The following is a 27263-nucleotide window of genomic DNA, read 5'->3' as shown; positions in this document are numbered from 1 at the left end:
GCTCATACCCTTTCTTGCCCGCTGGTCCTCAGATTCCACTCGGGTTGGGTTATTGGATATCACCTATCCAATAACTTCATTTTTATAGCAGATGCTGTGAGTTACTCCCTGGGCTCTTGCATAGGACAGTTCTAGTTGGGCATTTTGAAAAATGAAGTTAGTCACTAGAAAACTACCAGGGAAGGTCAGGGTAAGGAAAAGGGTTCTGACTCGACATCATCACCTAAGAATCGCTGAAGGGGAAGGTCAGAGAGTTCAGAGGAATAAATTCATCTCCTCCTCCTAAAGAGAATTTCCCTTCCCAGACTGCCACAGTTTGCCAACAGCCCATTTTGTTCTTATCCTAACCCCGCAAGGTACACACTATCACCATAAAACCAGCACAAATAAGTTAAATGTCACGTCTGGCCCAAGGTCAGACTATAGACACTCCAGGACCTGAGTTCCGGCGTGCTACCTTCCAATGGTGAGCTCCCCCCCCCCAACCCAACCTCGGAGCCGCGTCCCAGTAAAACGACGCACACGTATCTCCTCGACGGAAGTGGCTCGCAGGTCAAGAGCAGTGTCTCACTGCCTCCCGCAGTGCCCGGCACACAGAGCTGGTAAGGCAGTGGGTCCAGAAACGCACATGAAATCAGTAAGGAGACAGATCCTTGAAAACAAAAATCTCAAGAATAATGAGACGCTGGTGCTCCAAGATGTCGGGGGTGGGAGAGAAGAGACGGTTTGAAATCTAACCGTGTCCTTCAGACGAGACACATTAGGCCCAACAAACCCTCTCCAAAATTTGGCCAAAGTACGTGTTTATAAGTGTTCCAGTGAGTTCAGGCCATGCACATGGGTCGATGACATAAGTTCGTGGGAGAGGACCCGTCGCATGGTGGACTGGTTAGTTTTATTATTTAGAGGTGTCGACTTTAGTTAAAGTCTTGGTGAAATTTATTCCTCTTTCCCTCCCTCCTTCTCCAGTACCGCTTCTTCCCACTTTCATGTCCTTCTTCTGTCTTAGAGAAAGTGAGTGAAATGAAGTAGGGCCTGTACGCACAACTGGAAACTGACTCCGAAGTCCTTCTCCGTGATTTACAGCCCAGTGACACGGGGACACAGAGAGCCCGGTCCCCCCGGGGCTCAGGGCAGCTCCTGCGGGAACGCCGCCTGACCCCATCCGCCTTTGGAACTCAAAATAAACATAGATTTCTGTCTTCCTCCGCCTGAGGACCGTTTTCCCACTGTTCATCATCTGGCTTCCAAATTGAATCACCAAAATCCAGAGACGCTGCCAACCGACCACATTTGGAATAAGATAGGGAATTGGAGGTCACAGGGGCTCCATGCCTCTGTCCTGTTGTCTGTCTTGTCCCCTCATTCTTTTCCTTCATCACCTCCAATAACCTCCCTGATTGACAAGTATCAGAGACTGGCCACAGAACCATGGGAAACAGCTCTGTGTCGTGGGAATCTTTGAGCAGGGAGTGGCCGTGCTCGGAAAAAAACAATACTCTTTTTTTTTTTTTTTTCATTTTTAAATAGCAGCACAAGACAGATGGTAGTGCCGGGGGGACCCAAGGCTTTGCTGGGCAGTGGGAGGCCTCAATGGCCTCGCTGTCATCTCACGGCAGGGCTGTCCGGCGATGTGGCCTCCCTGCGCTTTCAGAATTAGTGCCATTAGTCCAGGGTCCCCTGCAAGGCTTATCTTGCATGTTGGTCAAACAGATCTGGATTGAGCATAATTCCCCTCTGTTCCATTCTATTCTATATAGGTATCCATTCAGTGAACACATATTTACCAACACCCACGTGCAAGGTGCCATGATCATAACAGTAGCACCCATGTAACTGAGCAGGAATACAATAGGTAACATTTATAGAACGTTTGCTGTGTGCCCAATGCTGTTCTAAGCTCTCTAATGTGTTAACTTATTTAGTAGCCTTATAACACACACCCACATAAATGTACACACACATATATAAGGTAGAAACTATACCATCACCATTTTTGCTTCAAGACTGGAGGCTCAGAATTGAAGTCACTCACCGATGTCACTCAGCTTGGTCAGAAAGAGCCAGACTAGAACCCCAAGTGTGTATGGACTCCTATGCCCTGCCCCCTCTTCCTTCCTTTGTTCCTCTTTCTCTCTCTCTCTCTCTCTCTCTCTCTCTCTCTTTTAATTTTTTTTGATTGAAGACAAAACTTCAATAACGTACCCAGGATCACCCAGCACATTAGCGACTGAGTTGACAGTAGGGCTTAGCCAAGGGCAAATGTTGCTCCGTGACACTATGTCTTCCCTCCATGTCAGATCCTCTGTTGGAAGTTGTCTTTTTTTTTTTTTTCTTCATGAAGACACGAGACATCTTCCATCACAGGCATAGGTTTCCTGTGCATAACACCCGCACAGTAACAACCCCCGGCCGCTGATGGGGTGTGTGTCAACGTGCCACGTAGCAACAAGTGCATCACGTCAATCACTCACCTTCACAGCCACAAGAACCTTCCTTGTAAGTAAGTACCGTGATTATCCCCATTTTATAGATGAGAGAACTGAGAGGAGGGAAGGTGTAACAACTTTGCCAAGAGCACCACACGTGCGGAGTAAACCCGGGTGGTTTGGCGCCCACACCCTTGCCCGCTGCCCCTGTGCCATTCTGTCTCCTGGCTTTTAGGAAAAAGCCCAGTGTTGGCATTCACTGGACCTTCCCCTTCTCCCCAGAAACAGCCTTTCTGACGTGCGTCCATCCCAGCTGCTCCACACCCTCTCCTGGTTACATGGCCCCCGGCGGGCGCTCTGCCCCAGGCAGGAGGTAGATGGCTTCTCCGCCAGGTGCAGGGAAGGGATTTAACGCAATTCAGCGTGTTGCCCTTAACGGCAACAACAGAACTGAGTCTGGAAAGTGTCTCATGACATCATCTGCTCAGAGCAGGTGTCACGTAACTGAGTGTTCCCAAAACGCTGGGCACAGTCAACAGAAAGGTCCATCGCCCGATTCCAAGCTCAACACCCCTCGGTTAGTACGGTCTCCTGAGCACTTCCTGTTTAGGGGAGCGAGGAGTGATTTTTTCATACTCACTGGTGGCTGGCTTCGGAATAAAATTTTTAAACAGATGCATCATTGTTGACATGGTTCTTGTCCTAAGCTTCACAAGCCCTTGACGGCACTCCGGGGCCCTGGCTCGGAGTCTGGCTGAAGTCCTGGGTGAAGCCGGAGATCAGGTCCCATTATGGGCACCATATAACTCAAAAGTGAGAGGGAAACCCGTCGTATGTAGAAGAAAACGTGATTGAACACCTCAATGAATTGATATTTCATCTAAGTTGTTATGATTACAATCTTTAAGAATTGTTACAGATCACCTGTTTTTGTTTTTTGGGGAGTTTTTTTGGCCTGTTTGCTGTAAGAAGGGTTTACCCCTTGACCATGGGTAGAGTCCTTACATCTGGATTCAGGAATCACGTGATTGAAATGAAAGTTCAGTGACCCCACGTCGTCTCCCATGGTTGAATAGCTCAGCGACCTGGGGAGGCAGCGTGCTTCTCCCCCAGGTGACTGAGGAAGTAGAGGGCCAGGCTTCATCAATCCACCCTTGTTCAATCTGTGTTTAACCAACAAGAATGGTGGGAAACAAGGCCCTGGCCGGTTGGTTCAGTGGTAGAGCATCGGTCCGGCATGTGGAAATTCCAAGTTCAATTCCCAGCCAGGGCACACAGGAGAAGCACCCATGTGTTTCTCCACCCCTCCCCCTCTCCTTCCTCTCTGTCTCTCTCTTCCCCTCCCGCAGCCAAGGCTCCATTGGAGCAAAGTTGGCCCAGGCACTGAGGACAGCTCTATGGCCTCCGCCTCAGGCGCTAGAATGGCTCATTGCAGCAGAGCAACACCCCAGATGGACAGAGCATCACCCCCTGGTGGGCATGCCGGGTGAATTCTGGTTGGGCGCATGCGGGAGTCTGTCTCTCTGCCTCCCTGCTTCTCACTTCGGAAAAATACCAAAAAAAGGAAAAAAAAATTGGTAGGAAACAGCCCTTCCCACACCATCCCTAGCAAGCCAGGGCCTCGATTTCATTTTTCATCACCGTTCAGACCCTCCCTGGCTTTCCTCCCGTCTTCCTCGGTGCAGTCACCAGGAACTGTTTCTGACTTTCCCTTAATCCTCCCGCTTTTGTAGCTTTGTAATTTCACCAAAGAAGTCACGCTTGGGAAATGTCGTTCATTTGTCTACCTGAGAGAAAATGAGTGTAACGCAAATCAGATATTAATATCCCATAAGTTGAGGGAAACTACTAAAACTATAGGTGATATAAGATGGGCATTATAGACAGTAGAGGTGGTGACGGTGGTGATGATGGTGATGGCTACCAAGTTTTACATGCCATGTGTGTGTGTTACATGCAATATCTCATACACTCCTTACAAACTTTTTTCTCATTTTTTTAAATTCAGTGAGAGGAGGACAGACTCCTGCATGTGCCCCAACCAGGATCTACCCGGCAAGCCCACTAAGGGGTGATGCTCTGTCTTTCTTGTGCTGCTGCTCCATTGCTCAGCAAACAGGCTCTTCTTAGTGCCTGAGGCGAAGGCCATGGAGCCATCCTCAGTGCCCAGGGCCAACTTGCTCCAACTGAGCCATGACTGCGGAAGGGAAAGAGAGAGGGAGGGGTAGAGAAGCAGCTGGTCATTTCTTCTGTGTGCCCTGACTGGAAATCAAACCCAGGACATCCACACACCGAGCCAACATTTTACCACTGAGCCAGCCAGCCAGGGCTCCACTTTTTTCTCAGTGACAGGTGTCAGTACCGCAGCCTCATGCAGTGTCACCTGGATTAGCATAGTGAATCATCACAGGAACTTCCGTGAGGATGGGCTCTTTTTTCAGACTCTGTGGCTAGCAAGAGGAAAAACAAAACCTAAACAGATAATTCAAGCTACATGCAGAGCCTGTAGTCAAAGTGATAGGTCTTATTCTCATGTTTCAGAGTGGTCTGAGCCTCAGCCCTGACACTCGGGTGACTGCTGTGATGTGGGCCCCCATTGGCCGTAGCCCGAGAGGGTCCTGGAGGGGGGGGGACACAGACACAGAAGGAACTGGAAAGGAAAAGATGGTGTGGAGGTGAGCGAGTTCATGTCCTCATTTTAAAACCGTCTGTGCAATGAAAGGAAACTATGTATGAGTCAATGTAACAGCTTTTTTGTAAATTAGACAGGAGATTTTCTTATCTTTCACTCCCTGAGATCTGTAATTACTCATCTTATGCGTTTTATGTGCTTAAAATCGTCTCATCACCGTCTCCACAGGAACGAACGAGGAAACTTTGCAGTAGCAAAGCCCTCTCTGGCCACAACGTGAGTCCCGTCCTGGCTGTTCAGAGGCTTTGACTATGACCAGCCCTGACCTGGAGATAATGTGAGCAGATTTGTGAGGAACAAAACTGATATATTTTTAGTTCACGTTGGCTGATGTTTTTGTACGCTGCGTTTCCAAGCGTTGGGCCACGCACAGGAGGTATTTGAGACTCAGTTTCTCCCCTTCAGCAAGTTCTTCCCTCCAGCTTGGAAAACAGACCCATAAATCAACAGCCATCCTGCCCTACGATAAACTCCCATTTTAGAGACTTATGTTAAGTGCACCGAGGAGATGGTGGTGACAGGTGGTGGCTTTTCGCCTCTGCCATGCAGTGACTTGCCCTGTGGGTTGATGTTTAAAGACCTGCTGGGTGCTTTCTGAGTTGAGACTCGTGATTAAACAACGGGCATGTTAGCAGGTTAGTTTTGAAACTGGTCGTGAAAACAGTCACGTCCTGCGATGGGTGCCGTGCGCAGAACTGCGACTGCATCGACTCGCAGACACGTGGAAGGTGGAAAAGAGGGCAACGCGCCAAAGGCCATCCACTGGCAGCCCAGGCTCGTCCACAGGAAGATGACTGTGGGCACAGAAGATACTCCAATGGCCGTTCTGGGACCATGGGTGAGGGGCTAGGGAAGAGAAAACCCAGATACACACACATACACACACACACACACACACACGGGTAACACGTTACAGACATGCAACGTGAACAGCCAGGACGGGACTCACGTTGTGGCCAGAGAGGGCTTTGCTACTGCAAACAGTTTCCTCGTTCGTTCCTGTGGAGATGGCGATGAGACGATTTTAAGCACAGAAAACGCATAAGATGAGTAATTACGGATCTCAGGGAGTGAAAGATAAGAAAATCTCCTGTCTAATTTACAAAAATGCTGTTACATTGACTCATACATAGTTTCCTTTCATTGCACAGACGGTTTTAAAATGAGGACGTGGACTCGCTCACCTCCACACCATCTTTTCCTTTCCAGTTCCTTCTGTGTCTGTCCCCCCCCCACCCCAGGACATGCAACTTGCTAATTAGATTAGCAAGCAGGCTAATTGAAGTTCACAGCTGGAAATGGCCGATGACCACGTCTACACTGTCCTTTTGCAGACAAGGAACAGAGGTCAGGGCCATCAAACTTGGTTACTTTTTTCAAACAGCGTCCCTCTAGCGAACAGCAGAGGTGTAACCTGAGCCCTCAGAAGCCAGGCAGGCAATGCAGGAGGGAGACTTTGTTCCTTCTCGGCCAGGTTCTCCTAAGTGAGCTACTCAGACTCTCCATCATTCCATTTCTTCCTCTGTGAAACGGTAATAACACTATCGTCTCTGCCCTGTATCAAGTGAGAGGCTACAGACAGGAATAAGATTGTCAACCAAGGACATGGTGAGAGCTCGAAATGTTAACTAGGAGGACTCAAGGGTCCCGATGTCCATCCTCGTGTCCTTCCCGCTGCCGCCGTCCACTGGGGGGCCTCGTTCGTTCGTGTGTTTCACACCCGGGAGACGTGGCGCTCAGGTTCATGTGCTCACATGCTGTTCTTGTCTTCCTCTGTCTCTTCCCTCAGGGCCAAGGAGATTAAGATCAAGTTGGGAATTCTCCTGCAGAAGCCAGACTCAGCGGTTGACCTTGTCATTCCGTATAACGAGAAGCCGGAAAAGCCAGCCAAGACCCAGAAGTGAGTCGTGAGTGTGGGTCGTGCCCCTCGGTCCCCATAGCAGGGCTGGGCTCCGTGCTCAGTGGACCCTCACCTGCAGACCCTCCAACTACTCCCTAAGCCCAGGGGCCCTCACAGAGCTGCTCTCAAGCAGGCGCGTTACCTGACCTCCCCTGTGTCAGGATACTTAAAAATAAAGGGAAGGCCCCACCCGGGAACCAAACCTTGTAACATGGCACCAGCCACCTCCTCGCCTGTTCCTGTGCTGCCCTGGGCTCAGGTGTGACCGTCTTTGACCCAGTTAAGGCTGATTGCAGGTGCTCCCCTGCGGAGGGGTCGCTGTGGGGTCTCCGAGGGGGCTTCTCCAGCTGGGAGATGCCCCAAGGAAACCTACCTCCCCCCAGGAAGATGCTCAGCTCAAGGCAGCCAATTTAAGCCTCTTAATTTCTTCTCCGAGATGTTGGGCCATCCAGGTCTAACGGAGAAACAGGACTGCTCCGTGCTGGGGCGTGCGCACCTGACTAGCGGTTTCAGTGTCACGCACTCGCAGTCCAAAGAGCAATGTTTCTGTAATCTGTGAATCAATATCCCAGGCGGGACTTCTGCAGCCCGGCCTCCCTCCCCACATGCACACCCACCTGCCTATCAGTTCAGGAGGAAAACGATAGTTCTCAGGGCTCAGATATCAGGGCAGGGAATGTGGGTCACTATTTGCACCTACTACACGGTCACTTAATACCACGGCTCACAGCATCCACACCGTTGGCCTTCGCTCCACCGGCCGCGTTGCCTGTCCTTGCCGGGCCGACAACATGCTGTCTTCCCTCCGCACATCCACATCCGGAAAGGAAGGTGCGGAGGAGAAACAGCAAATGTTCTCCGAGGCTCCCTCTCCCCTCCCGAGAGCATCGAGACAACATCACAGAATCGGGGCAAAAAGCACAGGGATCCCATTTAACCTCCCTTTCTTGTTAAAGGTAACATCCGTGTAAATGGGCCCATCCCTTCCTCGGTTCAGATGACCTTGGAGTTAATAATATAGCTGGCCTGCTTGGGAGATGGATGGATTATTCTTAATTGGTATTTTCTTTTTTTTTTTTCCATTAACCTGAGTGGATATTTCCACTCTTTGGCTTTCATGACTTCAAAGAAATTGCCAACAGACGGGAGGGGTAATTGAGTTTTCTGCCTTTAGAATGGGATTCTAATTCCGTGTGGGGTGCGGGCGAACGGCTCTGACACAGAAAGAAAGAAAGACCCATGTTGCCTAGTGGCACCTGGTCAGAGAGTTTGTTCTGAACTAAGTGACACGGTGCTTGCTTACCAATCGGTCGGAGTTTGTTTTCAAAATAACTACAGGACTCTGTTCCCCGCTTGGAGCAGCTGCTCTCCGCTCCCACAGACCGCGAAATATTTGGTTGGACAGGGGTGTTGCGGGGGGCAGGCGTTTTGGAAGAAGACCTGGGGCTATTACTGGATCATTTTTCTTGACTTCCAACCCTTCTTGCAGAGGTTGGAATTGTTTTGGAAAAAACGTCCTGTCCCTGGAGACGATGTTCTCCACGGAGCTCTCCCACCGTGTCCCAGGCCCTGGACGCTGCCCTCCGCCTCGGGTGGGGCAGATTCCCAGCCCTTCAGCTGGGAGGAGGATGCGACCCTGGTCCGCGTCCGCTTCACGGTCTCTCTCCTCCCCATGTTAAAATTTCCCTGTATTTTTATTTTTTTATTGGTTTTTTTTTTTAACATACATTCTTGTCTCAGAGAAGAAAATAAACCTTGGAAGATAAAATAAACCTTTACCAGACTGAAGGTATTTTTAAACCCTTTCATCTTAAAAAAAAAATGCAATCCCTTTTTAAACAAGCCTTTTCTGTTTTTTGAATATATGTTTATTCTCATTAGAAGCAAAACTACTGCAACATGGGAAAAAAATAAGAAAAAAACAAGTGGCCTACATCTCTGTCGTCCACGCCAGCCCCCCTGACTGACTCGGGATGGCTAATTGCTCGCTCCATTCCCTCTGAGACAGACAAGCACCCCCACGTCCACTCTGAAACGCCCTCTCCCAGGCCTCAGCCCTTCCCGCTGCCCCTGCTCACTGCTGTCGGGTGGCTCTGGACGCGGAAAGTCACCTTGCTCTCTGAAACCAGCGGCTCTGAGGCCGCACCCCCTCCCTGCTCCCACTGCCCCCAGCACTTGACTGTGCCTGCCCTCAGCCGCCTTCAGCACCATCCTTGTCACAGGCTCCCTGGGCCCTCTCTCTGCTTTCTCTCTCTCACTGGCCCGCTTTGCCCACTGGCTCCCGGGAGCGGCCCTCAGGCCCGGCCGCAGGGCCTCACCATCAACAACACACACATCAGGACACTGCACACGTCGAGGTTGCCACCCCTGTTGTCCTGTCCTCTATCTGCTGGGAAACGCTCAGGCACCAGCAGGGACAGCCTCGCACCCCACTTTCTGTCCCGGGTGCTCCCCTTCCCCGGCCCGGGTCACTAACGTTCCACTCCATCTTCTGTTGTTGTTCCACCACTGAGCAACTCTAGAAGGACCCCCCAAACACACACACACACACACACACACACACACACACACGCGCGCGCGCACACACACACACACGCACGCGCTCACTGGTCTGAACGCAGCGACAGGCGTTTCCACACGCACATGTCACTGGGTGGACACAAGCAAGACCGCTGGGAGGACAAAGTGCACGGACAATGCCCGGCCCACAGAGAGAGAGAGAGAGGAGGCCGCGGAGGCTGTTTACATCTGGGTCCCCCTCCGCGTGGCGCGCGGGTCCCTGGCGGCCCTGGGGGAGGAACTCGGTCGGTGCCCAGGGACTTGGGCCCCGTCCTGGGCAGGCAGCTCTGCGGGGAAGGACGCAAGAACAGAGCAGACGCTGACAAGCGCCCATCAGTGACTCGAATTTCATTTCTCATGTCAGGAGCAGGAGTGTGTGAGGGCACAGCCAGGACTGTTGACACAGGTGCACAAACTGTGTAGGCTTTTCAAGGAAAAAAGGACAAAGGCCAGCGTCCACCCCCGCCCCATGCTTAGCGAGGTTGGGATCCTTCCCTGCGGTCCCAGTTACTAAGTGGCAGAGTTGCTAGTAGCTGCAACGGTCCAGGGGTTCACATTGCTCACATCTAAAGTTTATGTGGGGCTCTTGTCGCCCGGAGTCAGTCACTAGAGGCAGACTGGACCACTGTTAACGCGTATACTACATAGACGGGCTCAGGCCACAGGGGAGCTAATGCGGCAGGGACATGGGTAGAGTGGAAGGGGCCCCCGTGATGAACAGGCTGCACCTCCATGATGGACAGTGAGCACAGTGAAGCAAGGGTGGTCACCTCCCAGACCAGAAGGCACCAACACTGGATGTCACACATCCCCCAATTAATCATTGCTGTGGGTTTAGTCAGCCTTTCATGGGGACCAGCTTCCTCCCCCGTCCCACACCCACACACAGACTCTGAGTCCAGCTCTGCAGTCAGCTACGACCTTGCAAATCGGGTACTTAGTGGTCATTTAGAGCTTGCATGTCCCTCGTTTCCAAAGACATCAGACTTAATGAGGGCCGACAGATTCTGAGAACCGGGACAGGACGAACCCGTGTTCCCTCCCAGGCACTCATCACAGCCGCGGGCTTCGTGCTGCGAGGCCGCGTCTCGTTGTGACTGTGTCCTCGGATCTATCTGGACTAATTTAACCCCCAAGCGGGCTGTGCACGTGTCTCTTTCAAGGATTTAATCTTGGCTGTGATGTACTTACAACTGTGAGTATTAGTCTGGTTCTCACGGATCCTCTGGGACAAACTGGACCCGGGGACCTGTTTGAGCTGGGTGCACCTGCTCATGTCACGTCTGTGAGCCCGTGTCCGTGTGGGACCAACCATGGGAAAAGGGAGATGGGGAAGGTGATGTCGCTTCATGAGAATAGTTATAAAATCAGAGAAACAGGCGTGAGCAGGCCTGTTTTTTTCATCCAGTGATTTAATGTCCTGCTGTCTCTGCCAATGACCAAGACGGGCTCGGCGGACGTTTGCTACACGCAAAACACTGAACCCACTATTGCGAGGCTGCAAGGATTGTGCTCAAAATGCAGGCGTGAAACAATATAAATGAGGACAAGGTGACCACCAGGAGTCAGGTCCTTTTCTGGTTAGGAATCAAATGAGGCAGAAGAGCAAAGGGGGACCCCTGAACTCCACTCTGTGTCCTTTCTCTTTCCTGTGTCTCCTTCGCGCCACCTGGGGGAAAACGAGGCAGGGAAAGTCGTTCATGTAGTCAAGTGAAATTTCCAAGGAATGAGTGTTGCTTTTTTGATTGATGATAACTAAGCTTCTTGACTAGGGGAAAAAGAAGAAGAAGGAGAAGGGGAAGGAGAAGAGGAAGAAGGGGAAGGGGAAAAAGAAGAGGAAGAGGAAGAGGAAGAAGAAGAGGAAGAGAAAGAAGGAGAAAGAAGAAGAAGAAGAAACCACCTAACAGAATCTCACCAGGATCACGACTCTCATTTTTGGCATGTCCGACCTTCAAAGAGTAAAAATGTAAAACATTACGAAAAGTCATAGAAGGAAGACTCCGGAGCTGAGTGTGTCCTGCCGGCAGGCGGACGGTGTGAATGAATCATTCACAGGAAGTTAGCTCTGGATTCCCCCGCCGCCTAACTCCCTACATCAGGAGAGGCGCGTCCGAGCCTGGAACGGCAAAGGGAACGAACAGTAGAGAGAACTACTTCTGGCTCATCAACCTCTGTGGCTACCCTGAGTCACTAAATCCGTAAAGAGACTGTTTTTAAGGGAAAAAACAAACAAAACAGAAGCAGGAATTTCCCTGGCTTGTCCGAACAGTAGGTAACCACGAGTTAAGAAAAGCCCGATGTAGGAAAAATGCCTTCCCTGGTCTCACTATGCGTTAACAAAGGCTTTGTCAATCTCTGTTGACGTGATGAGGAAGAAGTCACGTGGCCACGTCAGGGCGGGTGAGTCCCAGGAGCGCACAGCCCGCCAACCTTCCCAGGCAGCCCAGCCTGGCCCAACTTGACCCTGAGAGGTGAAGATGAAATGGCTGAAATTGTAGCAGATGTCCAAGTGCAAACCACCGAAGAGGGAGTTACGGTTTAGCTCTTACCATCTGCTTTGAGTCAGCGTCCGGAGCCCTCATGTGCAACATTCCGGTTCTCCACGTAGAGCCAGCCACCTTGCTTCTCAGGAAGCAAGCCTGTCCGAATCGGGCAGGACAAATGCACCCAGATCTTTTTAAATAGTATTTGAATAGACTCGCCACGGTCACATTCCCATCACCCACCCCCGCCGTCCAGCGGCCCTGAAGGGATGGTGGGGGGATGTGGGTGGGAGTCGGTGCCCTTTGCTGACTCAGCCAGGTGGTTGTTTCGACGGGCACTGGTGAGACTGAGAATGTGGGCTCCACCCTGGGGTGGTCCCCGGAATTTCATTCAGTTACATTTTAGGGGGGAAAAAAACAACTGGAGCCACCATCCTGACATATATAAGAATGTCAAGACACAACTTCATGACAGCTTGACTCCACTCCTAAAAAAGGGACAGACCTAACCTAAAGGGTCCAAAGTGAGGTGAAACGGTACCACATAGATGTCTGAAAGCAAACCCGATTTGCCAAACCCAACTGTTAGAGAGAAGACAAGCTCTCACTCCCTTCTGCTGAGGATGGGGTCCTTGGCTGTGTCACCTCTAAGAGGAGCAGGTCCTCGTTGCTGTTGCCATCCCTTCTCACACTGTCCTTTTGTTCTGTCTTGGCTCCCGGTTCAGGCCCGCGCCGGAGGAGGCCCTGCAGTGGCGTGACTCCCTGGACAAGCTTCTGCAGAACAACTGTAAGTCCAAACTGTTTTTATTAGGTCAGGGGGGTTGGGGAGGACAGAGGAGAAGACGCCTTCATGGGGTCCATGTCCTTCCTCCTCAATGTGGATATTTCTTAAATCTTCCAAAGGGACCTCAGCAAGGGAAGGTTGGGCAAGGTGGTGCCCTGAGAGCTCAGGCTGACAGATCTTGTCCCCGGTCCTGCTTATTTGTGTGCATGTGTCCTGGCCGTGTGGCTCTTCATATGTTCATCAGTCACAGAGAGTTCTGCCTCTTCTAGCTGGGCCTGGAGATGGGTCAATAAGGATTTAAGTGCAGGTGTGAACAGCCTTAGGCTCTGAGGCCCGGGTGGGTCGGCTTCCTCCTCTGGCTGCCTGCCTTTTACAGCTTCCTCTGAGACGTGACAAAAGTATCAGTGAGAACTCCATTCCAGGCGAATGCCAGCACACCTGAGCACGCCTTTCCCCTAACCCGTGCTCCTCAGCGTTTCCCAAGGCGGGAGGTAGCGCGTGCCGGTGTCCCGGTGTTTGAGATGCGCCCCAGTAACCGGGTGGTGGTCTGCGGTCACACAGAACTGTTCTCCCATCCATGCAGGGTCTCTGCTGTGCGCCCTCCGTCCAGAACGCTTTGCAGTCCTGTCTTTTTCTGTTGACCTCCTACCTCTCCTATCAAAGCTCATCTAAACCCTAAGCCCCTGGTCTTCCTGACCAGCCAGAATTAATTTTCCCTCCCTCTGTGCCTCCAGAGATAGTTGTCTGCACATCTTTTATGCTACTTCATACTTACAACTTTATACTTAATATTTGCTACTTTGTATTCTCATTATAATCCTTTCCCTCTTACTATGGGTCATAAATGCCCATTGACCGCCAGGACTTAAAAGTCTTTCTGATTTGGAAAATTTCACAACAGGAAGTGCACAGGATGGAGAAAATGAATACTTGTGGCATAGCTCACTCCAAAACATGATTCTATTTAAGATACCCAACCCCCTTCTTCCATCTTCAGCCGCAAGGATGGAATACGGAATTTCGTTAGACACTTTGCAATGATAAGGGTTTAGAAAACAGGTCTCTTTCACGGGGTCTCCATGACAAACAGGCACAGAGGAGACAGCAAACACTCTTTTTATCTCGTTTTCGGGTGGTGGGCTTCCGCTTAGCTGTGACAGGCTCAATCCGTGCTGTCCGGAGGCTGAATACCAATGCTTCTTATTTGGAACTTTCTCCATTTTAACCATTTTTTTTAAATACTCTTTTTGTTTATTTTATTTTATGGGCTCACTGAATTCCCTGCCCTGACACGTACCAAGTGTCCAATAAATGTGTATTGACTCCATGGGTGATAAATGAATTCATTTTGCTTCTTTTTATGAGTGTGTGTGACAGAGTCAGAGAGAGGGACAGATAGGGACAGACAGACAAGAAGAGAGAGAGATGAGAAGCATCAATTTTTTTGTTGCGGCACCTTATTTGTTCATTGATTGCTTTCTCATATGTGCCTTGACCGGGGGCTACAGCAGAGCAAGTGACCCCTTGCTCAAGCCAGCTACCTTGGGTCCAAGCTAGTGAGCCTTGCTCAAACCAGACAAGCCCGCGCTCAAGCTGGCGACCTCGGGGTTTCCAACTTGGGTCCTCCATGTCCTAGTCCAATGCTCTATCTACTGCTCCGCTGCCTGATTAGGCTCATTTGCTTCTCGAACCCAAAATTCCATGAGGTTAACAAAGAGAAAAAAAAATAGTTATATTTCTTCATCAACTCATTCACTGTCTTACTTGGTGGTTCAGGGGCCAATAGCAGCCTGACCGGTGATGTGTGGATACAGAAGGAGCACTAAGTGCCCGGGGGGTCGGGTGCCTGTTTATTGCTGTTGTCAAGAAACCTGGGAATTAGCCGAATTACTGCCATGTCTTCAAAACCATTAAGGAGGGGGACATATGTTTATGTGGCCCACATACAATCCTCTCCAGCCAGGCAAATGCTCAGCTGAGGTCAAATGTTTGCATTTTAGGCTTTTAGAGGACAGAGCTCTTAGGATAAGAAAGACAGGCAGGAGGTCAGCAGGGGCAGGGAGTGTTCATACCTTCGTGTTTGTTGAGGGACTCCGGCTTTCCATTTACAAACGCGTGTGAGCTTGAGGCCTCGGATTCTATGGTAATATTTTCTGCTTCTCGGAGGGGAAAATCTGTGTGTGTGTGTGCGTGTGCGTGTGCGTGTGCGTGTGTGTGTGTGTGTGTGTTTTCTTTGATAGGGCTGCTGCTCTATTTACATGGATGTCAAATTGATCCCACTCCTGAGGGCAGTTCTGGGATTGTCACAGAGTTCACACAGCCAGAGGGTTCTCAAAGGGGCCAGAGGATCAGGAAAGCGTTAGTGAGCTTCCTGGGTAGCCAGGCCTGGACCAGGTGTGTCGGGAGGGATTCCAAGGCTATGCCGGCTCAGCAGGGAAAAGCCTAAGGAGGGTCAGGAATGTGGGCTGGGGACTCCACCAGGCGTTGGCAGGGGCATGGAGTGAGGCAAAGAGGACAGGTGAGTTCCTTTGCAGGACAGAGACATTTGGCCTGGAGTCTGTTTGACTCTGAGCCATGAGGACCTCCCTGGAATAACGGGAGTTCCACGGAGGATGTCTCTGAGGAGGAGGCAGTAAAAGAGCAGCGGTTAAGGAGGAAGAGGAATGAGGCCGTGGCAGCGGAGGGTCCTCGTTAGGGACTCTCTGGAAAGTTCTCAGAAGCCAGGTGAGAGAAAGAACAGTGCTAAATATCTCCCAGAAGACCAACAGAGCACAGAGCCATGTCACACGTCTTGGCTGAGTGACAAAAAGTCCTGACACAATGTGAAATCCAGTGAGCGCGGTGACTCCCCTGCCCTGGAAAGTTATGTCCAAGCCTGTTCCTTGGACACAATTGGCAGAGCAGTCTGGCACATGTTCTGGGGTTGTAAATCACGTTTGGGGCACTGAAATTTTCTCTCTCCCTTTTAGGAAGGGGAAAATAGCTCACAGAGCCCGGTTGGGGCCATGGGACTCACGGTGATCAGTCGGCCGCAGACTCAGTCTGTGAGGCTATTTCCTCCCATCTCCTCTCCACCCGCTGTGGAAACCCTGTCAGACCTTGTCCCTGCTCTCGCTTCCTGGCAGCTAGAAAGGGCCTGGGACGTTTTCCATCGGGCACAGAGATGGCCTGACACCTTTGTTTAAGAAACAGTGGAAACTGTAACCCTGTGGAGAAAAGGAGGCCTTAATTCTTCCTTCAGGGTATAGGCTGCCGAAAGAACCCCTAGGCCAGGGGTCCCCAAACTACGGCCCGCAGGCAGCATGTGGCCCCCTGAGGCCATTTATCTGGCCCCGCCGCACTTCCGGAAGGGGCACCTCTTTCATTGGTGGTCAGTGAGAGGAGCACACTGACCATCTCATTAGCCAAAAGCAGCCCATAGTTCGCATTGAAATACTGATCAGTTTGTTGATTTAAATTTACTTGTTCTTTATATTAAATATTGTATTTGTTCTCGTTTTGTTTTTTACTTTAAAATAAGATATGTGCAGTGTGTATAGGGATTTTTTCATAGTTTTTTTTTTATAGTTCCACCTTCCAATGGTCTGAGGGACAGTGAACTGGCCCCCTGTGTAAAAAGTTTGGGGACCCCTACCCTAGGGTATAACCGACAGGGAAAGAGGAAAACCACTTAAGTTATCCATGTACATCACGTCAGATGGTTTTAAAGTAATTTTTCTGGCTAGGTTTGTAAAGAACATCATTCATTATACCTCCCACGGACCCCCTGGGGTGCTTTTTAGGTGTTCAATAAGGACTGTCTTCAGGGCAAGGACACAGGGTGCGGTGTTGAAAATTCACAGCATCTTGTTTAAATGTAAAAATCTCTTATGCCAGGTCGTTATCTCTTAGCCTTCTGTCTCTTTTGAGTCCCATGTGGCTGTGAGGCACTGGTTGGTGGGCCACGGATGCCACGGAGACCATGGAAATGTATGGACGGTGCATTAGCCAGAGGATACCACAGGCCCTGGTCTAAGTGTCACATGGGCTTAGGGGCCTGCTTGCCGTAATCCCTGCACCAGGCTGTGACTCAGGGATGGTCATTTAGTGTCTAAAAAAAGGAGCAGGGAGACATACTCTAGGGAAAGGGAAGTGGATGAAATCAGGCCAAAGGAAATGAATTTTGTCTGAATAACTGTTCCCAAGTAGAGCTAACAGCTCACAGAAGGTGGGGCTGATGGGGACCAGCGAGAGGAAGAAAGCTCAGCCCTGAGATTCCGGTGACAGGATGACAGTCGGTCCTGCCTCTGCCCCTGCCCGGGGGAGGGGGGACTGGAGGAGGTGAGGGGACCCGCCAGGCACATCACAGACAGAAGCTCAGCCGGAGGTCCTGAATAGTCGGTGCAAAACCAGAGTCTTCTCTCTCCTCCCCCCGGCCACCTCTTAGCTAACAAATGTAGGTGGACTCTCCCTATAGGCAGAGTTATTAGTATTGGGGTTTTATGTATTAGTCACCCTTAGAAAGGCAGGAAATGACAAAGATATGGAGTGGCTCTTCCTGTGTTCTCCTCCTGTGCCTTCCTATACCCACACTAGCCTGCTGCTACTCATCTGACATGGGGAGGTTACCACTGCAGGGGGAGGAAAAAATGAAAGGGTCGGGCCCAAGAATCACCAGTACCCATGTGCGGATGCATGTTGGTGGACACTGGCACATAGTCTCCATTATGAGCTGAAGTCCGTGTGAGTACCGTGCACGGAAAAGGTCATCACGAGAGCTGCCGTCATGTTTGAGTCCATTGGTTCGAGGCACTGATGAGGACAGGGTCACCGCTCTGGTGCGGCCACTTCCTCACGCCCCACCAACTCCTCCTTCGGGTCTGAAATTGATGATGTCGCATCTGTCTGAAGGCTGGGAGGGCCCTCCTGTTCCTCTATGACTGTCCTTGGTGTGGTTTTTCCTAAATGGTGTTTCTTCAAATTCTCTCTACTTCCCCCCGACTCTGTCAGCTCCACTAGGTGGAACCACATCTCTGTCTACTTATCTTAGGACTTATCAACTTATCATCGGGCCCGAATTGCTCAAAAAAACCATCTGAGCAATTGAGTGAGTAAATAGTTCCTATGCAAGAATCAACATTAATAATATCATTTACAGTGTCTGACCAGGTGGTGGCACAGTAGATAGAGCATTGGACTGGGATGCGAAGGACACAGGTTCAAAACCCTAAGGTTGCCAGCTTGCGCGCGGCCTCATCTGGTTTGAGCAAAGCTCACCAGCTTGAGCCCAAGGTTGCTGGCTTGAGCAAGGGGTCACTTGGTCTGCTATAGCCCCTCTGATCAAGGCACATATGAGAAAGCAATCAATGAACAACTAAGGTACCACAACTATGAGTTGATGTTCTCATCTCTCCCCCTTCTGGTCTGACTGTCTCTATCTGTCCCTCCCTCTGTCTTCCTTTGTCTCTGTCACAAAAACAATATGTATATATAATTTATACTGCCAACCCTTCCTTCCCCCTCCCTGTAACCACTTTACTTTTATCTATTAACATGTCTGTGACTAACCCAAGTTTTAAAGGTATCGCATCCTCGTTGGAATTTAAAAATCAGTGAGCAGCCACGGTGGCATGGTGGCATGCATGGTCACAGCGTTCCCTGATGCCATGTGCAAGTAAACCTGCATCACCGGGATGCAAACTGTCTGGATGACATCCCACCTCTGCCACGTGCCATGGTTGGCCAGGGGCGCGTGACTGTCCCCTCTGACTGAGCTCCCTTGTAACATCAGATATAATTACACCTGCCCGTTAGGTGTGTCGTGGAAAGTGAGTTAATGTTTGTAAGGTTATTATGTGAGTGACAGAAGTATATAGTCAGCAAGCCTCGGCTATACAGCAGGATGTAGTGAGAGGTGGGTGGATGGATGGATAGATAGATAGATAGATAGATAGATAGATAGATAGATAGATAGATAGATGGTAAATGATAGAGACCAGCAAATAAATAAGCTTATTTCCTCACTCTACCTCTCTCCTCCCTAGATGGGCTCGCCAGTTTCAAAAGTTTCCTAAAGTCTGAATTCAGTGAGGAGAACCTGGAATTCTGGATGGCCTGTGAGAACTTCAAGAAGACCAAGTCCTCCACCGAGATGGCTGAGAAGGCCAAGAGAATTTATGAAGAGTTCATTAAGACGGAGGCACCTAAAGAGGTGTGTCACCAGGGCTCGGTGGGCGGGCATGCTCTGCGTGAGGGTCCCCTCGGCGACTTCTCAGGAAGGACTTCTGTATGGTGCACAGCTAACGGCTACGCGCCAACTGGGATGCGGCCCTCCTTTCCTGAGCACCTCCTGGGTACAAAGGCAGGGCCATACTGCCAAGCAGACGTGAACTTGACCCTGTTCAGACCAACCCCCTCCTCCCGGTCAAGCAGCACGGTCTCATGTCAGCAATGAGCAAGAAGGGCGCTCACATGATCTTGGATAAATTAGCAAGTCTCTATGAATGTGGTGCCTTCTCTTGTGACAATGGAGACAAGGAAGACGATTCTGCAGGGTTGTAAGGATGGGAAGAGACACATACCTCAGTGTCCCAGCTGATGCATGCCTAACAAGTGTTCCCACCCCTTCTCGGTTCTCGTTTCTCTCTTCCTCATCCCTCCTCTTCCTTTTTCGTGAAAACTTTTTTCCTCTCTACTTCCTCCATCCCTTTGTCTATCCCTCCTCCCCCCACCATTTATACTTAAGTTGAGACAGCAGGGTACCTGCTGGTGAAAATCAAATTATTACCAGGTAACAGTGCTAGAGATGTCGGAAGACAGGACCCCGTCTGTTGGCTACTAAAGACAGCATGTGCGTTGATCTTAGAGGCACTCTGGGGGGAGTTTCTCTGCTTTCTGCTCTTCATGGACAACTGAACTGTGAAGCCTTTTGTGGAATTCAGGGCGGCTACACAGCAAAAACTATTCCTGATGCTTCAGTCAGATCACTCTGATTTCACATTGTACCCTGTAATCCAATCTGGGCATGAAACATTTTACAAGATTTGGAGTCAGCCCCAGAGTGGTCGAGCAAGCCCTGTAAGTAGGCAATCATCTACTTATGGTGATTGGAGAGAGATCCTCCCTCCCTAACATCCCTTTTCTCTCATGGGTGCTCTAGACCAGGGGTCCCCAAACTTTTTACACAGGGGGCCAGTTCACTGTCCCTCAGACCATTGGAGGGCCGGACTATAAAAAAAACTATGGACAAATCCCTATGCACACTGCACATATCTTATTTTAAAGTAAAAAAACAAAACGGGAACAAATATAACATTTAAAATAAAGAACAAGTAAATTTAAATCAACAAACTGACCAGTATTTCAATGGGAACTATGGTCCTCTCACTGACCACCAATGAAAGAGGTGCCCCTTCCGGAAGTGCGGTGGGGGCCGGGTAAATGACCTCAGGGGGCCGCATGTGGCCCGCGGGCCGTAGTTTGGGGACCCCTGCTCTAGACTCTTTAGTTATGAATCAGTCATCACTAATGGACAAATTATACACCTTAATACCAACAGGTGAGCCTCCCTCCATGACACGGAGGTGAAGGGCGGAAGTAGGAGTGTGTAGGGAGCCGCGGGTCCAGGTGGAGAAGACAGAAGGGTCCGGAAGAGACCTTTCTCTGCCAGCCCAAGTCCCTGTTTATGATGTTATCGAGAAGATTGGTTTTGAGTTAAATCAGACACACATTTTCTGACATCACTGGGTTCCCCAGCTCCAACCTACCTTCCTACCAACTCCATCCCCCTCCATGGAATTCTAGGATCTGTCGTGGTATCTGCCAAACGGCACTCACCCATCCAGACTGTGGCTGATTGCTCTGAGCCCCAGGAAACCATTGTTCTTAAGGTTCTATATTCAAACACTGATGTTACCATGAAAATAGGAGACATTAAAAATGAAATTTTGGCCTGACCAGGTAGTGGCACAGTGGATAGAGCGTTGGCCTGGGATGCATAGGAACCAGGTTTGAAACCCTGAAGTCGCCGGCTTGAGCACAGGCTCACCAGCCTGAGCATGGGGTCGCTGGCTTGAGCATGGGATCATAGACATGACTGCATGGTCGATGGCTTGAACCCAAAGGTCGTTGGCTTGAAGCCCAAGGTCAGTAGCTTGAGCACAAGGTTGCTGGCTTGAGCAAGGGGTCACTGGCTCTGCTGTAGCCCCCCAGTCAAGGCACATATGAGAAAGCAATCGATAAACAACTAAGGTGCCACAACGAAGAATTGACGCTTCTCAGCTCTCTCCCTTCCTGTCTGTTTCTCTCTCTGTCTGTCTCTCTCTCTCTGTCTCTGTCTCTCTTACTAAAAGAAAAGGAGTTTTGAAATAGAACAAACCCTGTCTGAATTAGCAGAACAAACATACTGTGGCCCCCATCCTAAGGACCTGTGGGCTCTAACTAAAGGGCCTGGCCAGGGCCTCCATCCTCTGAGCTGTGAGATGAATGCATACTCGGGCTCAACATCGAGATGTGTGGTTTCTAATACATTCATTAGTTCTGTGACCTTGAAGAAGCTACTTCACCTTTGTAGATATATTTCTCCCTGCCCCATAAAAGGGGAGGCTGAGTCTCTGGGTCCAGAGGATTCCATGAGGCATGTACGCATTAGTGGCTGGGGGAAGGTCTGACATGGGGTGCGTGTGTAGCTCTGGTCACCTCTTCATCTGAGCCAGCCACACACTTCTTAAAGTCTCGGTGGCCTTCCCCACAGCCTAGAGACTAGAAGCCATTGTTCTCACCCTTGGTGACTCTCACCCCTTGTTCATTTTGTCGGTGAGAAATTCCACGTCTCCATCCACGCCCATAGTGACCCTGCTTTCTGGCCCACAGGTGAACATCGACCACTTCACGAAGGACGTCACCCTGAAGAACCTGGTGGAACCTTCGCTGAGCAGCTTCGATGTGGCCCAGAAAAGAGTCTACGCCCTGATGGAGAAGGATTCCCTGCCCCGCTTCGTGCGTTCTGAGTTCTATCAGGAGCTCATTAAGTAGCCATGAGGCAGCCCTGAGAATCGCCCCGTGAGTTGTCCCTCTGTCACAACCCTGCGCTCCCAGCAGATGACGTATCTCCCCCCATTACAGCTTTGCTTCAAGACACCCACCCAGGGAATCCTGGGGGTTGCTCGCTCGGCCTGCGTTGCTTTGAACGGTTATTATCTGAGTGGCTTCCTTTCCCCGGTGCCTTCTTCCCACCCCTATTCTTAACTAAGCCCCATTTAGTCCGCGGTTGCCAAACCCGATCAGAATCACAGGGGAATCCTGCCGAAGGCAAGGAAGTGTAGACCAACGTGCGGTATCATTGAAGGCGGGGGCATCTGGCTTCCGTTTGCTTCGCCATCAACCTTGTTCTGATGAGGAACACGGGGGGGGGGGGGGGGGGGGCAGGGAGGCCCATGTTAAGTGCAATGAATGGGCCTCGCTTGTTGTTTGAGTTCTGATCCGGGGATGTCGCCCACCTAATTGTTTCTGACCTTGGTTGAGAATTTTGTGAGGCAGTCACTCTCTGATTTTTAAAGCAAATTATTTAAAATACGGCCTACCCTCTTAGAGAATCTTTATGTGGCTAGAGATTACGAACAAGAAATACAACCATGAGTGTGTTCTGCTCAGCTCGCTGAACACACTCAATATGGATTGATTCCTCCTTGTACCTCCCGCAGACACCCCCATAATGCCCACAAATTCCACATTAAATCAGTGACCTCAGGTTGACAATGGCCTGTTTTGCAAATGCATCTATGCCTCCAGTATGTGACCCCAAAGATTTAATTCCCCCTCCCTTTTTTTTCTTTTTTAATTTGTGTAAAATTCTAAAACTTTTAACTCCGGAATGTCCCCTAAGACAGACACTGTTTCTCAACCTCAAAAACCAACAGGGCTGTGTGCCCAAATGCGAACACCTGTCAGCCTGAAATGATTAATGACCTTATGTGCAATGTGGTACATGATTCTAGTACAGGACAATTGACTGAGAAACACCAAATTATCTTTGGAAAAGCCAATTTGACTATACAGAGGGGTGTTCTAAGTGAAAGAGAGAGAGCGAGCTTCAAAGTACCCGGCTTTTGCAAAATCATATACTTCTTTCACAGCTCTCGTTCCCTTCCTGTCCCGGTTCCCTGGGTTAATGAATTCTCACCAAAGTGCACCCTGACCCCCGACTGGGCTCACGTGGCTAGCCATGGTGTTTTCAGTAGCTGACACTTTTAATTCATATTCCACTATTGTTTTAAGTCTTGGTAGGATGTTTCCTTACCATTAGTAGATTTGATTAGATGATGTCATTTATTTACACAATTTAGTAATAAGGCAAATCACGGTAAACCATGTAATAGACTAACCAAGGTGACACTACTGAGTGAGTGAAAAAAAAAAAAAAGAGTTTTTACAGGGTTAATAAACTCCGGAAACGTTTCGGTAGAAGATCATACTGCTTAGTTCTGCCTTCTCCTCCTTCCCGTTCCCTGTGTCCGACGCACACTCCTGGCTTCACAACTCTGTCACCTGTTTTATGCAGTTATTCCCAAAGAATGTCAGTGGTTTCCCAAGAATAAGGAAGGTGAGGCGATTCTGTTACTGTCTCCGCCCGCCAGACGCTGAGCATGCTTGTTGGGTTTCCCCTATGTTTGTTATCAAAGGTGGACATCCCTTCCTGAGCCTCTCTGCCCCGTCACCTTCTGTGCATGGGCGGGAGGGTCCCCTGCCCACAGGTGTCCCTGTGGGGTGAGTCCGTTCACATGTGTCAGTAATGCCCACTTCTTGGACACCCTGTCACCCAGCTGCAGAGATGGGGCCAGACCGCACTGCGATCGTGCAGACCATGTACATTCGTGTAGCCATGACAAGCAGAGCCGGAGGGACAGGAGGCTTCCCAGCACCACCCTCCTGAACACCTGTCCACGTGGCCCCTGTGCAGTTTAAAATCTCCAGACCTTCACAGTCTCACGCGGCTAGAAATGCTATTGGAACCAAGAACCCAGATGAGTTCTTGCTCCTTGGGCACAAAAACGTTTTTAAGAAAAATTTTAATTTGCTTAGAAATTCAAATGTTTTCCACACATGACGGGAAAGGAAGACGTGTCTGAACATGCCCAGAGAATCGGTAGACAGTACAGAGCTCACCCAGGGGGTGGGTGTTACAACGACTCAGGCCGGCATTTTCACCGGGACGGCATGCCCCACGCCAGGGGTGGATTTGTCAGTTCACCTTTTCATAAGCTGAACGTGGGGCCAGAGGCAGGAGAGGGGCCCAAGGCCAGCTGTGAGGTTCCATGGGCTCTATACACATATATATATGTGATTTTAAATTTAAAGCCATAGACACACACACACACACACACACCTCACACATGAAACTCTTCTAACATACGAATACAATGAAAAGGGATACAAACAGCACAGCCCCAAATTAAAAAGGCAAACACATCAAAATTACCCTAAAAAGAAGTTCTTTGAAATCTTTTGGAAGTGTTTTTAAACTTAGGGGAAAAATATGTGTGTTGCGAGAGGTCTCCATGGTAACACAGAGAAAGTACATTCTTTTCATTCTGGGAGATGAGAGAAACCAGGATGATCCTTCCGGGGAAAACAAACTGTGTGACATCTGCTTATCGCTCCCCCCGCTCCTCCGCCCTCCCTCCCCCTCCCCCCATGCGTGCCCCGGAGTGTGGGCAGTGCAGGGGCCCGGTGTGTGCGCGTTTTCTTCCCAGAGACAGTGCACCCACAGCCGTAAGTGGGCAGTGCAGGAGCCCGGTGTGTGCGCGTTTTCTTCCCGGAGACAGTGCACCCACAGCCGTAAGTGGGCCAGAAATGTAGGCAGGTGGTCACTGAGAACAGGGGCATCTGCGTCCCCCTCTTGGGGGGAAGCCTAGAGTTAAGGCAGGGACAGCCCCATGACTGAGCCTTCCGATGCCTGGGTTTGACGCAGTCTGGGTTTGGGGTCAGATTAGGACCTAAATTCGACCAGAAGAAACAGGCAGACCATGGACTCTAGAGTAAGATATAGAACTCTGAGTTCCATCTTCGTCTACTGAAGCGGCGCTCGTTCATGGGAACGCCCCCTACACACGTGCACACACACACAGATGCACTCATATACACACACATGCACCCGTGCATGCAACACATACAAACATATGTGAACACACACACATCTATGTGTGCACACATCTACACTCAGGTGCCCACACACACACGTTCATTCTCCCAGAGAGACATCTTCTGAAATCCGGAACTCACTGGGGCATTTCAGTAACTTTGCCTTCAAGCCAACAGAATTGAACGTCTGTCTATGCCTGAACCCCGAACCCCACTCCCCCAGCTCTCCATAGGGGCAGCCATGCTTTAAATAAGCTTCAGGTTCTAGGGCATCAAGAACGCAGGGGAAGGAATTGCTTTCCTGTTTGTCCTCTGTAAAGCCCTGCGTTTGACTTGGCTGGTGTGTCTGCTGAACACACTCCTCTCCAACAGGACACGGTAACCATTGTTTCCCAAAGAATAACAGGCATCTAGAAATGTCCATAAAACCTTGACCATCAGCCAATCAGTCAATAAACTCATTAGCAGCCCCTGGCTGGCCTTGATCACGCTGCCAGTCCCGACACCAATGGGGTCATTCAAGATATAAAAGGTTGATAGTTTTTTCAGGGAAATCATTTCAACCCCTGAAATCACTCCCCCCCCCCAGTGGGCCATCGACCCTATTTCCTGGAAATGTTGCAGGTTGGAGAGAGAGAGGGTCGCAGGAACAAGAGAGAGAGGGGAGAGAAGGAGTTGGTGAGGAAGGGTGCGTCCTGCTGGAGGAGTAGAGTGCCTTCGCTAGGAGGTGTGGAGGGGTCGCCTTGGGTGATTGAAAAGCCATCTCCTGTCGTCCTCAAGACAGGAAGGCATTTCTTGACTGACAACACAGCCAAATGAGAAACTTCACTCAAAATCCTGGGGCATGTTGATTAGGAAAAAAAAAAAAAGCAATTGGGAGGGTTCACTGTCCCCACTTGGTTTGGACATCCCAAGGCAGCAAGGGGTGAGGAACACAGCTTCCAACACCCAAGCATCTCAAGGTCCATCCAGGCGACTGCATAGGCGCTGGGTGTGAGGTCCTGGTCTCGGTACACCCTGACTCAGCTGCCCTTAGACCTCCCCGCGTGCCTGGTTTATCCATCCCGCCACACAGGGGAGGCCTTAACATTTGTGGGGACACGGTCCCTAGAAAACCACGTGGGACCTGCTGCTGTGCCACACACGTTCTCACTCAAATGGCAAGTCTCGGGGCCGAGCAGAGCGCCAGACAGCCCAGGCTCAGTTCTCACATCCCAGAGCTGGACAGGGCAGCTCTTCCGGCTGAGGACACATTTGTAGCTTTCAATGAAGAGTCAGAGCAGAGACTGAAGGGCCACACATGCCACCAACACTTTGTCACAGTATCCCAGCCCACAGTTAACAATAACCTTATTTTTCCGGGAGAGAAGCTACTTGTCAAACTCTTAACACTCACACCAGGTTCATAAATCTTGTGCATGGCACCTACTTTCTCACCAGAGATGCTCCCTCCCACCCCCACCCCCCGCCCCACACCTGGGTCTCCCTTCCCCCCTTCCCCTGCAAGAGGAGACAGGAAACATAGCTGGGTCTAAGCGAGCTGAGGCATAAAAGGAACAGAAGGAATTTGTCCTTGGATAGAAGTGATCTGGGTCATGTCTGCCCAGAGTTCTTTTGAGGTCAAGGATCAGTATTCAGGGGTGTGGAGGAAGCTAAATGTTTTTTAAAAAATGTTGCAACTGGCAAGTTATCTCCTCTGGGAGGTACCAGCCCCAAGAAAAGGGGTGGAGGTGACAGTTTTGGAAACCCCCCTGTCCACGTCTGTCCCTGACACTCTCGTGTGGGAAGAACTCATGTGTTTCGCTTCTGTAAAGCCAGTAGCCACAGCCATCATCACAACCGCCTGGCCCATGCAGGTTCTCTTTTGATTTGGACAAACGGTAATGAAACAACAGAGCCAAGAACTGGTGGGCTATTAGCTTTAATCCTAGCTTTGTACCCGGCGGGCAAGAAATACACACAGTGGGAAAACACTTCCCTCTCCATTCAGGGCTCCCAAAGCCACTGACTTATCTGAGTTTCCTAGAATCAAAGGTTTGTACCTTACCAGCCTTATTCACCTCTGTTCCCCATCTTCTCTCTGCACAAACTGGCTTCTCCTTCAGCACTCTGCCGTCTTGGCTGCTTCTCCTCTCCTCCACATGGCCTTTTCTCTGCTCTCCTCCAGCATGGGCTCCTCTGCCCCATTTATAGTGTAGAAATCAAAACCTTTAATCCAATATACAAACAAGGAAGTCTCTGATACAAAGTCACTTATCTGAGGCATAAATAGGATTCCTCATAAGAGTGCACCACCCCA

The 27263-nt window shown here is 50.2% G+C and overlaps 1 protein-coding gene across 1 annotated transcript in view; it reads left to right on the top strand.

Moving 5' to 3' along the window:
- RGS5 (regulator of G protein signaling 5) overlaps positions 1 to 24350 on the top strand; it is a 35535-nt gene extending 11185 nt beyond the window's left edge. The window contains exons 2-5 of the mRNA XM_066261019.1: positions 6911 to 7021; positions 12789 to 12850; positions 18871 to 19037; positions 21698 to 24350. Coding sequence (XP_066117116.1) covers positions 6911 to 7021; positions 12789 to 12850; positions 18871 to 19037; positions 21698 to 21859 — 502 coding nt within the window. The 3' untranslated portion in view covers positions 21860 to 24350. The remainder of the gene's footprint in view (positions 1 to 6910; positions 7022 to 12788; positions 12851 to 18870; positions 19038 to 21697) is intronic.
- The last annotated feature ends 2913 nt before the right edge of the window (positions 24351 to 27263 follow it).

Source organism: Saccopteryx bilineata, chromosome 2 (genome assembly GCF_036850765.1).
Source record: "Saccopteryx bilineata isolate mSacBil1 chromosome 2, mSacBil1_pri_phased_curated, whole genome shotgun sequence".
NCBI lineage: Eukaryota > Metazoa > Chordata > Mammalia > Chiroptera > Emballonuridae > Saccopteryx > Saccopteryx bilineata.
The sequence above is the reverse complement of the archived record's forward strand: the minus strand, read 5'-3'. Positions and strand labels throughout refer to the sequence as shown.